General features: G+C 41.4%; 2 protein-coding genes and 1 long non-coding RNA gene across 3 annotated transcripts; 1 reads left to right on the top strand and 2 right to left on the bottom strand.

Moving 5' to 3' along the window:
* The first annotated feature begins 990 nt into the window (after window positions 1-990).
* m17 (IL-6 subfamily cytokine M17) lies at window positions 991-3,054 on the top strand. Its single transcript, XM_037117476.1, has 3 exons — window positions 991-1,135; window positions 1,598-1,746; window positions 2,283-3,054. Exons 1-3 carry the CDS (start codon window positions 994-996, stop codon window positions 2,748-2,750), a joined length of 759 nt encoding a protein of 252 aa, XP_036973371.1. The 5' UTR covers window positions 991-993; the 3' UTR covers window positions 2,751-3,054.
* An 898-nt stretch (window positions 3,055-3,952) lies between these two features.
* Window positions 3,953-4,765, bottom strand: LOC119030358. The gene is made up of 2 exons (XR_005078244.1): window positions 4,555-4,765; window positions 3,953-4,140 (listed from the first exon to the last, which is right to left on the bottom strand). It is a non-coding gene; the product is annotated as an uncharacterized LOC119030358 (long non-coding RNA).
* A 591-nt stretch (window positions 4,766-5,356) lies between these two features.
* On the bottom strand, window positions 5,357-12,264 carry tescb (tescalcin b). Its single transcript, XM_037118226.1, has 8 exons — window positions 11,845-12,264; window positions 10,526-10,595; window positions 9,787-9,867; window positions 9,565-9,704; window positions 9,401-9,462; window positions 7,735-7,842; window positions 7,602-7,649; window positions 5,357-7,397 (listed from the first exon to the last, which is right to left on the bottom strand). Exons 1-8 carry the CDS (start codon window positions 11,906-11,908, stop codon window positions 7,320-7,322), a joined length of 651 nt encoding a protein of 216 aa, XP_036974121.1. The 5' UTR covers window positions 11,909-12,264; the 3' UTR covers window positions 5,357-7,319.
* Between the last annotated feature and the right edge of the window lie 205 nt (window positions 12,265-12,469).

Here is a 12,469-nt window from a genome sequence, read left to right on the forward strand (position 1 = left end):
TTCAAACTCAGAATTTAAAAATGTACAAAGTTAATGAGGTAATAATAGAAATATCTATGTTTCCATAAGGGAATGAACAAGCTGTTCTTAGAGAAAGATAAAGCCTCCAGAACACTGTTTGAAGCCACAAAGGTGGTCTCAAAAGCTACACAATGCACCTTTTAATAAATGTGCTTAACTACTTCTACTACTCTCATTGATGTCAGACTCAGTTCTAGTTTCAAATACCCTTTGTCTTAACTTGCCTGGTTGAAACTACATTGCAGATATTAAGAATTTTACTTGCAGTCACCTGTCTCTTTGCTGATTCTATCACAGCAAGTTAACCACTGCGGCGTGTGGGGTTTTGTTGCTGAGTTATCCAAGCCATATTTAGACCACCAGAAGCCATTGGAAGAACCACAAAACCTCAGTTTGGTTCCAGACAGTTGAGCACTTAAATTTAAGGAACTGTTATATGTTACTCAAGGTAGACTTGCTCTCACTATTTAGAAAGTGCATGAAAAACATTATCACTGTGCTGCAACCTTGTGCGCTGTGGTGAGCTCACTTTTACTTTTTTCACACCCACTGAGGTATCACCTTCTCTTCAACGCTCTCTAGACGGCGGTGAAAAAAAGACAGTGATCTGTGTCGAAGGCCAGGTTGACCCCAGTGATTCAGTCGTTGTCATACATCTGACCCTTTGCATCTCAGTTCAACTCAAACAGAGTTTTAAACACATCAGAATTGTGCATTTTGTGTATTTGTATATGATGTATATAATCTAAGCATAAATAGATAAACACACTCATGGTCATACATACATACATACATACATACATACAATTAGGATCACGCCCCAACATGTCTGCTCTGTGAATAGACATGTAGGGACACTGCCCACAAAAAAGAAAAAAAAAAATGCACATGTGAAAAAAAAAAAAAAAAAAGGAGGAAATTCTGGGAAATTTGGTTGCCTCACAAGGTGCACGTCATTTCCTCCTATGACAAATGTGTGGTTTCTGTCTTTTAAAAAAGTTTGAAAAGCAGTGTGATTATGACGAGTCCTCGCAATTTGCCTGTGATACCGAGAGGAGAATGAATGGTCATGTGAAGAGTATGCATTTTCAACAGTTGATGGAGGCAGCAGCAGGTATGTTTCTTTTTTTTTTACATCTCCTTCTCTGTCGAAAGTGTAGAAAAGCTGTTGAGCACAATTGCACCTTTTCTTGCTTCTCTTTTGTGCGTGCGGTTGTGGTTATTTTTGATGCCTTATTGCTGCCTTCAGCTGCCTAAAACTGACTGTCTGAAGTTTCAGATTCAGTTTTACTGCTTGATCACAGTGTATTTCTTGCCTGAACTAATGAAGTAAAATTGTTTTTGAACTGTTTTTGGAGAATCTGGCCAATCTTTAAAGGAACTGGCAATGTTTGTTGGCATGTAAGCATATGATTTTTACAATATGTCTCGACTTCTAGAGTTGCTTTTTCCTGCTAAATGTTTGGAATCTATTTTTAGCCCTCCTGCCTTCCACTTGTGGCTTCGTAAGTTAGAAGTTCCCCTCGCGGCTGGGATGTAGGATAACCTTAACTGACCAGTTCCTTTCTCCCCTCAGCATTACTCTCTCTCCTGCTGGTTATGGCTGTTGATTCAACGAGAACTGTGGCAGCAAGCAGAAACCAGGAGTGTGGGAATTCTCTGCAGCAGACTTTGAAGCTGACCAGACTCGTACAGAAGGAATCTGTCGACCTAATCAAAACATATGTGAGTGCAGACACCAGAATCTGCTGCATCTTGTTTTTTCTGTGTTGAACCCAGTACTCCACCTTAAAACATAATATGACAACTTTTCAGATAGGGCTGACCAATATATCTGTATTGTATTGTTATCATGACAAAAGCATATGTATCATCTTAAATTGTACATTGGGTGATTTAGGTATTTGTCCTTTCCTGGTTTTTAAAGGCGACATTAAAGTAAAGTAATGCGATATTCTAAACTTACCAGACTGTTCTCCTTGTTGAACAGACTAATACCTTTACCTGCTTGGTCAGTATGTCCACATTACTGATGATGTCACTCAGTGGTAAAGTTGCATTGTGGTTAACATAGGCATCAAATTTAGAAAAAAGAAGAAGAATGAGTGGAATAAAATAATTGATATCTCTCCCCAAGACATGTAACATTGGTGTAGTCACCCTTTAAGGCCAGAACCCCTGGCCCTACATTGATGTTTATTGATTTTTCCTTTTAAGATGCGTGGCCTGATTATATCTTATTCTTCCATTTCCTTCAACAGAAAGCCTCCCAAGGAGAAATGGCAGAGCTCTTCTGCAAGGTGACAGTCGCCGACGTCCCCGACCCCAACATCTCCGGCCTGGAGCCCTCAGAGAGGCTGGCGAGCATCTCCATCCATCTCCAAGCCTTCTTCCCGCATTTCAAACGGGTGTACGAGCAGCAGACAGACTTACAGTCGCCCACAAGCCCGCTGCTGGCCGAGCTCATCACCGTCAGCACTCGCAGCAAGAGCCTGGCCACTCTCATAAACAGCCTTTATCAGAGCCTCTTCCCAAACCTGCCGGTGCCGGAGCCGGCGGGGGGGCCGACAACACTACCTCCACCTCAGAACGTCTTCCAGCAGAAGGTCTACGGCTGTGTGGTGCTTAAGACCTACAAGGAGCTCTTGGCAAATGTTTCCAGAGAGCTTAGGACTCTAAAAAACAAAGTGTGCAGGAGGAGGATACAAATAAACACACTCTTCTTGTGAGGATGACCTAAGGCTGGCCTTAGACAGTCTGCTTTAAACTCAGTGGGTTGATAAAGACTTAAAAAGATAAGTGAATATGAGGGTGACTGGTACATCAGTGTAATGAAGCCTATTTATGGTATTTAATATTTATTTTCTTGTATGTTTCTGATGAGTGGAGTGCTGTTAAAAGATCAAGAGTGTGAAGGTATTGATTGCAAGTCACTTATATTTAATTTGTCTGATATGTAATGTAAGGTTCTCTTTTGCTGATGTAAAGTTATTTGCTGTATACAGAATTATTAAAAGATATTTTGCAGCTCTATATTGTCATGACCGTTCATTTTTTTGTGAGTGTCTGAAAAAAAAAGACTCAAAAAAGTCCTGCAGTGCATGTTTCCACTTATTATCTGGACTCCATTTGAGTGACAATGTATCTGTTTCTACACAAAGAACAACGATTTTTTATTTCCTTAAAGTGTAAAACAACAGGAGAAGTAGTATAATTCCAGCCCGAAGCATCATGTGCTGTGTTCTGCACCGATTCAGTCCATCGAGAGGAGTTAAAAGAAAAATCAGGAAGCTGCTGAGACGCTGACTGTGTGATATCAGCTCAGAATGACGCATGTGTTCAACACAAGGCTGCATCAGATAGGAAAGATTTCATGAAACTGGCGGGCTGTCTGGCCAGTCACAAGGTGTGGGTGTGTGTGGGTCAGATAACTGTATGTGTGTGTTTGCACACTTGCATCCTCATAGATGAGGATGCAAGTGTGTGAAAGATGGGCGATGTTAAATCTGGAGAAAACCCCCTTTTTAAAAAAAAAAAAAGCAATGGATGAATAACAGACACTGCATGCACACTTGTCATCGTTTTATACATAGAAATAACATAAAAACCAAATATTGTTGTGTGAATGAAGTAATGCTTATCTAAACTTTATTCTGATCACAAGCTTTCGGGGAACTGGAAGCAGATGGGGGATTCACTCTAGGTCATGAATCAAGTTCCCTGTTATAACTCGGCTTTATTTAAAGCACTAAGACAGAGGGTACCTCCGGGCAACAGGCACTCTTCTTCAGAAGAACAGAAGAAGAAGACGAATAATCTTTATCTATGGAGCACATCATACAAAGTAAAACATGGTGGGTGTGAACTACCCACTCATGCTTTACAAGACCTTGCAGAGATAACGCAGACACCATGGACACACTCACTCTAATACACCAAACTTTAAAGATTTTTATTGCCAGTTCATGGAAAACTTGCAGTATTTCGACACCAACACAGGGAAGAACATGCATACCCACAACAAAAGTGGACAGAGCCTGTTGTAGTTGCTGTAACCACTGGCTGAGCTTTTGTCAGTCTTCAGCACATCGCTCCAAAAGCATGTCAACTGCCGCACAACTGCAATACACCGAATATATTTTGTCAAACTTATGTTTAAGGTCAATAGGTAAGAAAATACTGTTTTTCTGTTGGGTGCTGGCAGGGTAAAGGACAAATAAGCTAATGGTTGTCAAGCAGCACATTGTTCCCACATTGTCATTTAAAGGTGAGTAACATCAGGACAATAAGTCTACAATTATCCAACAGCATGCTCGTATGGTAAAAGGGGACAAAGCTAACACACCAACAGTTGGCGGTGTTCACCATCTTAGTTCAGCGTGTTAGCATGCTATCATGTGCTAACTAGCATTAAACGCGAGGTACAACAGAACTTGTCGGGGGTGTGGTTGGTTTTCTAGGCATTTGGCCAAAAAACAAAGTGTGAAGGCGCGACCTGATGACAGCGGTAACTCATTCAATAGTCTGACTCACCAGATGTAGACGGTGGTCATCTTCCTGCCATTGGGCGGCTTTTTCACGCATTTCTCCTCGCTTCCGCTGTTAGTGTCAAGTCTGCGTCACTACAAGAAACGACAGCCTCCAAGCTAGCAGCCTACACGCTGATGTTCACCCTGACCTGGCTGCTAATTCATGAGCAGAAACAAACTAGCAGCTCTTACCCTTTCATTCACAGGGATTCAGCCAATTTCAAAGAACGAACCCTCAACATTATTTTGCAGGAACCCTGTCACTGCATCCTGCGCTTAGTGCCACCCAATACGACTGTGATTGGTTAAAGGGGGTTCTAAGGGGACATTAATGTATGTGCCAAATTTTATTGAAATCCAGTCAATAATTGTTGAGAAATGTTGTAAAAACAAAATTGCCATCCTTATGGTAGCACTACAGAAAAATTCTGAGGATCAGTGATGCAGACTACATTTTGTCCTTTAAGGAGCTTTAATATATGTGATGGATTTCATGGCAATCCATTCAATAGTCAAAACACTTCAGTCTAGACGACCTACAGGCCGACAATGTCATCCTGAGTAAAAGCTTCATAATGAGATCTCCCACATTATAATCTTTTCTATCCACAGAAACTATTTTAAAGGAACTTTAAAGGATTTATATACATGGAAAACACTCATTACCCTGCTGTTATATGATGGCACATGTTGCACATTTGGAGTAACATTTCTCCTCATACATAAAGAAAGAGGGCCAATTCAATATGCAATAATATCATCTATCAACAAACACAACTACAGCTAATAAGAAACCAGACCCACGATTGCATATATCACATTTAATTGCAAAACATGGAAAGCTTTACAAAGTAACAGCCTTGAAATGATTCAATGACAAAACTGTTAAAGTGACAAATCTGATCATTCAGCCATGAAAAGCACATCACACATTTTTCAGGATCTGAACTACCTGCTACAGAAATGACATGGGATTATCATTCAACATGCTTTGCACAGTTTGACCTGTGGAGGGCAGTATATACCTATTATTGAATACATGAAGTCAAAGTGCATCAGAAGAAGTGCTGATGGGTACGTTCAGTGTCTCCCACACATACACTTTACTTAGATGGTCTGCCCAGGTATATGAAAGGCCGGCCAAAGTATATTTGGCGACCCATCTTGTAAGCTCCCCTGGTGGCTGCGATGTCATTTGGTGACGGTTTGGATCCACGTTAAAAATATAATAATTTTTGATTTTGGGGTGAACTGTCCCTTTAAAGCCCCCATTTCCACTCACTTGCACCTTGACCTGCAGCAATGGGACAGTTTAAACAGTCTCTCACCTGGCATTCACAGGAAATAAAGCAACAGACATAATAAATGCCTTAAAAGGAAACTAGCTATTTCAGCCTATCAGTTGTTAATGATGGCAGAATGAGCTGGCAGGAAACATGGTGCGAACGACAGGATGACAACATAGGTCAGCCAGAATCAGACTAAGGATGTTGTGGTCATTGCATATGATTGACATTGTAAACACACACCTGCTCGCTTATGACTTCCTGTTTATTATCCACTTGCATTAATTTTTACATGGCTAGTTTTCCCACTGTGTGTACTTCCCATCAACATCCCACCAAAAGATTATCTCTCTCTAAAGGTCTGATTTAAAGTAATTACAATGTTTTGTGGCATGATATGTTGGCGTACAGAGGGTCTGTGGTTGTAACTGTAGCATGACAGTTTCTAGGGATTGTATGATGCACTGACGGCTATAAGACTCATGCCATAATTCAGCAATTTCCAAAACAGTGTGCACTGAAAATCAGTTTCTATAACCCCCAACAAAACTTGCATTGTGACGTCTTTGCATGAAAAGAGAAGTTATACATATATAAATAAATACATGAGATAAACAAGATTATATACCACGGTGCAGACGAATAACAACGGTTTCTATGAGTCATTCACTCTCTATAGGAGAAGAAGTCCACATCATCCACATGGTGTTTTATTAACATTAACTAAACTTTTTAAAAATCTCCTTGACTAATAACAATATATGTGTGTGTTATTAAAAAGGTTGTGACATTCTAAGGCGAAACCGAACAGAGATAACACAGATCTGACTAAAAAAATCGTGTGACTTCTGTCTCCTCCTCTTCCTTGATAAGGAGTAATCAGATGCTGCCTTCAAACATTTAATCCTGCATGACGGCACACCCATTTCCTTTTTATCATAAACACACATCATGAACCAAAAGGCAGATCTGTTTCCTTTATTGTGCAAACACAGTGTGCAGAGCATGCACCAAGTGCTGTATTTGTAACACGGATAAAAGCACTGCGTTACTACTATAAGACACATCTAGATTTATTTAAAGACAAACTTTATGTCCCTGATTATTGATAGTTATTAATTTATGGCATTAATATTGTCTGAAGTTAGTTTCTTCTGGCAACCATATTTGCATGCATAGTCATACCGTCTGCCACTCCAGACATGGATATTTGATTATTGCTTTGTTGAGCTACTAACAGGCTGATTTTGTTATTTGACTGCTTATTTCATATTATTGCTTACAATCAAATTAACTACTCCCTAACAGCCGCAGTATACATATTTACTTTGTATTTGCATAGTTATTCAATCATATGTAAGGCATATATTCGATGCAAGCGTCAAACCGGTGTAGAAAACAAGCGATTGTTGGTTATAGTGAAACCGTGATTATGCGTCCTCAGGGTTTTTCCAGAGTTGGCGCACAGTTTATTGTCCCAGCCTCACTTACACAGGGTCGGTGTGTCCATATTCAAAAAGCGAATGTTCATTCTTGATTCAATTTCAAAGGTGCTCAGCAACTAAAGGAAAGAGAGTTTTGCATGATCTAAAATGTGTATTGCTGATCGAGCCATTGTCCTCGAAAAATCCTGTTTCATTCAATACGATCCATCTGAATTATAGTCACATATCTGAATACACTTCCAATGTATGACAATCAAGTAAGAATATTATTTAAGACAACATATACGGTACATTATTGTTTGTGTGTTCAGCGTACCAACCTTGAGGAAATGCTCAAATGTGATCCCCTCGTAGAATTCGTCCGGTTCCTGTGCGTGCAAAAGTGAAGTTACTGAACTTATGCACATAAACAGTGCAATGTGATGTAAAGTTGGAATTTTTCAGCATACATACCATGTGACCCATTGAAATACTGGCCACCTCCAACATGGCTGCATCAGCAATGCTTTTGGCTGTTTCCCTTCCCAGCGCCCCGCTGTGAGATAACAGCTCCTCCACCACCTGCACAGATGTGAATACAACAGACTAGAATAGAAATGTACTACAGTGACTTCAAGACCTCTTTCTCCCTTTCTTTATTAGTAACCAATTAAGTATGCGGCAAGGAGGCAGCTGGCTCTTAGACCTCATTTACACCTGGTATTAAAATGCTATCTGTACACAGACACGTTATCTGGTAAAGACAAAATGCACAGTAATGCAAGGCGTAATGTCTCGTGTCCACATCTCTGCGCGAGTGTGCAAGACAACTAGAAGTTCAATAATTCCTATGAGAAATCCATGATCTCCGATGCGCTTGAGAAAACTTCTCCTCCCTCCGCTTATTTCTGTCTGGAATACGCCTCAATATGTTGAAATTCTTCAATGGTAGCAGACAGAATTATGAATCAGGAAGTTCCCATAAATGAACTGGCTAACCCACTGATGCAATACACACACACACACACACACACACACATTTTTTTTTTTTTTTTTGAGCAAACATTGGTAGCATGCTAGCTGTGTAACCTATAGAGTGCATGAGAGCAACGCTACAATATTGAAAACTAGCTTCTCTTTCATGCTAGTGGTGGCGTTCCTATCCATCTCTAAAGAAATGGGGTGTACCTACCTACCCACCTATTACTGGCAGAAAACAAAAACTGCTTGGAAACGAGGTGTTTATGTGTTGTCAGTGCAATGAGATCGGATCTGTGTGACCACATCTGGAGGTAGTCTGTCTCACACTGTGTTCTGATCTCAGTCAGGTTCACAATCTGACGACCGAGAGAGACACGCATCTAATTACTCATTCAATGTCTTTTCTGGAAAGTGGCAAAAAGTGAGCTATTTGACAGAAACTGTGGAAAAATTAAAGCAATATGGGTGTGAAATGAATTTAATACAGTTAGAAACATGTGTGCAAAGGTGAACATTAGACTCTTCAGTGCAGCTAATCTGATAATCTTAACAAGTATGATTTATTTAGTTACAGAGTAGCCTTCACTCCACTGCTGGAAATACTCAATGTATTACATATGCCGTATTCAAAAGAAGGGAAACACAATTAAGGATTTGTCATAAACAGCTTTTCAGAATGTCCATAAAGTTTCCCCTAACTCAACAACTCACAAATTTGTGATTTTTTTTAATGGAGTCTGGGGCGTCCTCAAATTGTTCTTTCACAGGTTTTGCTCTGGAGGACAGAGATCTGATCTAAATGAGGATAACGAGGACTCACTTAAAATTACCAGATGTTAACGCAAAGGCAAGATCAAATTGTTTATTATTCGGGTAAGTGGATAATAAACAGATTAAAGAACCCATTTTAATACCAGGTGTAAATACGGTGTGAGAGAACCTGTGTCTTCAATCACCTTCACAACTCAGCTGACAATGATCAAACTGTGTTGATAAAAACAGACACTGATAGCAGTCGAACCCACATGATAATCTCACGGTGATTTATGCAGACGGTGAGGGGAGATTGTTGTAATCTTCACTGGTCATATGACAACTTAAATTCACTACAAAGCTTTAAAACTGCATGTTTGGTCCACAGAAGCTAGCTGAAGCTTACGTGTCTGTATTCCTCCAGGGTTATCGTCCCATCGTTGTCCGTGTCATGCATGTTGAACAGAACTGAGAGCAGAGACAAAACACAGACCACCAGTTTAACCAAGAGCCGCGTGTCAGGCGCAGATTATGTTGAGCATGCGATCATGTGATTTGTTTAAGACACACATCTCAGTTTCTCCTTCCTGACACTCTCACGCTGATCATCTGTCATGTGCAGCGACGGAGGCCTGAAATGGGACATGACCACCAGGAACTCCTCGAAGCCAATCTCCTGAACCTTCCCCTCGCTATTCTGATGAAAGTTTCTTCAGAGGAAAAAAAGAAAGGAATTTCTTACATTATATTCCACTCCATGTTGCTTTTGTTCAAAAACTACAGTGACTGTACCTTTGGTCAAAGAAGGCCTCTATGATCTGCGAGCGGATGGGATTGCATGACAGATCTGGGATCTCGTTGAAGTGATCTCTCCTGACGAGTGAAAAGAGGGATTTTAAAGGAGTGGCACTCGGTGTGCACAATAACATACAACTGCAAGTTGTCAGCCATATGTGCCGACGTAAAGCCTGTCCAGCAGGTTCTCAGTTCAAAAGAAAACTATTGGCGCTAACTTCTTTTGTAGTCTTTGTTTTTAAATCCCCTTCCAGTCAACAACATGTTTTTCTTCAGGTTCCTACAGTTGAACGTTTGGGCTCCACTGTGAACAACGATGTATGTGCTGTTCTCACATTCATTGCTTGTGATCAGAGTATTTTTTCTTTTCTCTTGATAGTAAAATGAAAAATAGGTGCCATTTCAGGCTTTCAATATGTAAGAGATGGACATTCATCAAATTTGTAATCCACATAAATGTGTGGCAGCTTATCTGCTAGCTGCTGCTAGCTGTAGTAGCTCAGTAAGCCTAGCAGGCTAGCATCGCTGACTTCATGTATCTCTCCTGCACAATACAGGTGCGACCACTCAAAATGTTAAGTCGCACTTGACAGATTTTTGGACACATGTGCAACCAAAATAGTTGCACTTTCGAGCTCTGCAATAGCAGAACAGAAACCTGAATGTGGCACGGAAAGAAAAAAAAAAAACACTTAAAACCAATCTCTATGTGTGAAATCATGAAAATCTAACTTACCGCAGAGTTTGCTCATTGTGGCTCAACTGCTTGAATCTTTTATGCAGGACGCTGATCTGTTCAAATGAAACTGAAAACAGAAGTGTGGACTGAAGTTAATTCTCATGCATGTATAAATTTAAAGGATACGATTACCCAAAAAAAAGAGAACATTTACTCATTATCCTCTCAAAACCATGCTGACAGAAAGTTTCGCGTTCCGCAAACCATTTCTGGGGCTTCACGGCAAAACAGCTTTGAAGCATTCTCGTAAACAACTGCAGTAGACGGGGATGTGTTTGAAAGCATAAAAACTAACAAAAATGGCTCCTTGCAGCTCATCCAGCTTTATCCAAGTCTCTGGACGGGCTGGGCTCCCCGTTAGATCTGAGCAGACGTTGTTTACAACCTTTTATAAGCCAAAACCTTCACTGTAGCTGCTAAGCACAAAATGTCACCATACACCCTGTCTGGAGTGGGTGCAAAAGCTTGACCGTGCACTGAGGGTGTGAATAACATCCTATCAAACTGATTTGGGAGGTTATTTTCTTTGGTGTGGGGGATGGGCGCTTAGTTCAGTTGTTTTAAGAATTCTGCAACGCTGTTTTGCCGTGAAGCTCCGGAAATGATTTGTGGACTGCGAAAACTTCACCCGACTTTCCGTATGCATGATCGTCTAGCAGATCGTGCCTGGATTTTAATTTTCAGGTGAACTTATCCTTTAATTTCCTCCAAAAACAGTAAGACAAAAAAAAGACCTCTTCAGAAACACAATTAAGGCATTTATGATCCCCTCATTTGGGTGAATGAGCTGTGAGTTGACAGTCTGATAGTGACCGGCCTTTGCGGGTTTTACTCAGATGGCAGATTTGGATATTCATATTACATGTAAATCACTTGTTGTCTCACCTTGCCACTATCACCTGTTAATAAGAGGCTATTGAGGCATATAGGAAAGGAGAGGCATGCATCTGTTCGCGTTATCTTGTTTTGTCAAAGCTTTCAGTCTGATCTATTATTAACTGCACACCCCAATCTGTCAACTGGGTAAAGTTACCATTAACTTGCACTGTAAATTATTCACCACTGCTGCACCAAGGAGACATGAAAGACGCTGGCCGTGTGTAAATATACACTGATGGGGAATATTACTCATCTATTTGCTTGAGACACGTCAGACACGGCGTGTCAGTGGTCGGAACTGAGGAGACTCGAGTTTATCTCATGTCTCCGGTGCAGCTTGAGCTCATGTTGTCTCACCTCCTACGTGTCTCACTGATTGTGAAAACCACAAGGGGTCTCACGTCAATGCAACCAATGATAATAAGACGACTACTCACAGCCGGTCTTCTCCGCCAGATCAGCGTACTCTGGGTGACCAGGTACGGACTGTAACACGCCCATACCTCCAACACAGCTCCCCTGGGTGCAGTCCGGTCTGTACGGGACCCCCGACACGGGCCAGAGACGTGTGCTTACAGAGAGCGTTTGACGCTATCAGCTGATCAGGTCTCAGGATCGTCCATTTCTACCCGACAGCTCACACCTCCTGTCCCCGCGTCGTCGTCTCCAGGCAGGTCTCATCCTCTCTGCGAAACAGCGCAGGCCACTTCCGCAACTACCGTCCCGATGACGACACACGGTTAAGGAACAACAGGCTGCAGGCTGAATTATTAACGCGCACCTGTTTTATTCATGCTTCCAGGGGCTGCGAACATTTGTGCCCGTGACCCGCTTGTGGTGCAGCCTGCGGTCTGAGGGAGCAGAAGGTGGAGGGCAAAGAGAGAGAGATAGAGAGAGAGAGAGAGAGAGAGAGAGAGAGAGAGAGAGAGAAAGGTGCACAAGCAAGCTCAGATGTCATGCGAGAGATCAAGCACACAGAAAGGTTGAATCAATAGTTATTTATACAGACTGACTGCTTTAACTCGTTTGAACCCTGACAGCTCCACAGGTGGACCCACCTGT

The sequence above is a fragment of the Acanthopagrus latus genome, chromosome 12 (assembly GCF_904848185.1).
Source record: "Acanthopagrus latus isolate v.2019 chromosome 12, fAcaLat1.1, whole genome shotgun sequence".
Classification (NCBI taxonomy): Eukaryota; Metazoa; Chordata; class Actinopteri; order Spariformes; family Sparidae; genus Acanthopagrus; species Acanthopagrus latus.

Excerpts from the sequence above, each read along its gene's own strand:
- m17 (XM_037117476.1), top strand. The coding sequence starts at position 994 with ATGTGTGGTTTCTGTCTTTTAAAAAAGTTTGAAAAGCAGTGTGATTAT. Across the intron at positions 1,136-1,597 it reads GTTGATGGAGGCAGCAGCAG|CATTACTCTCTCTCCTGCTG; the intron begins GTATGTTTCTTT and ends TTCTCCCCTCAG. Across the intron at positions 1,747-2,282 it reads TCGACCTAATCAAAACATAT|AAAGCCTCCCAAGGAGAAAT; the intron begins GTGAGTGCAGAC and ends TTCCTTCAACAG.
- tescb (XM_037118226.1), bottom strand. The coding sequence starts at position 11,908 with ATGGGCGTGTTACAGTCCGTACCTGGTCACCCAGAGTACGCTGATCTG. Across the intron at positions 9,705-9,786 it reads GAGGCCTTCTTTGACCAAAG|AAACTTTCATCAGAATAGCG; the intron begins GTACAGTCACTG and ends TTTCCTCTGAAG. Across the intron at positions 7,650-7,734 it reads GTATTTCAATGGGTCACATG|GAACCGGACGAATTCTACGA; the intron begins GTATGTATGCTG and ends TTGCACGCACAG.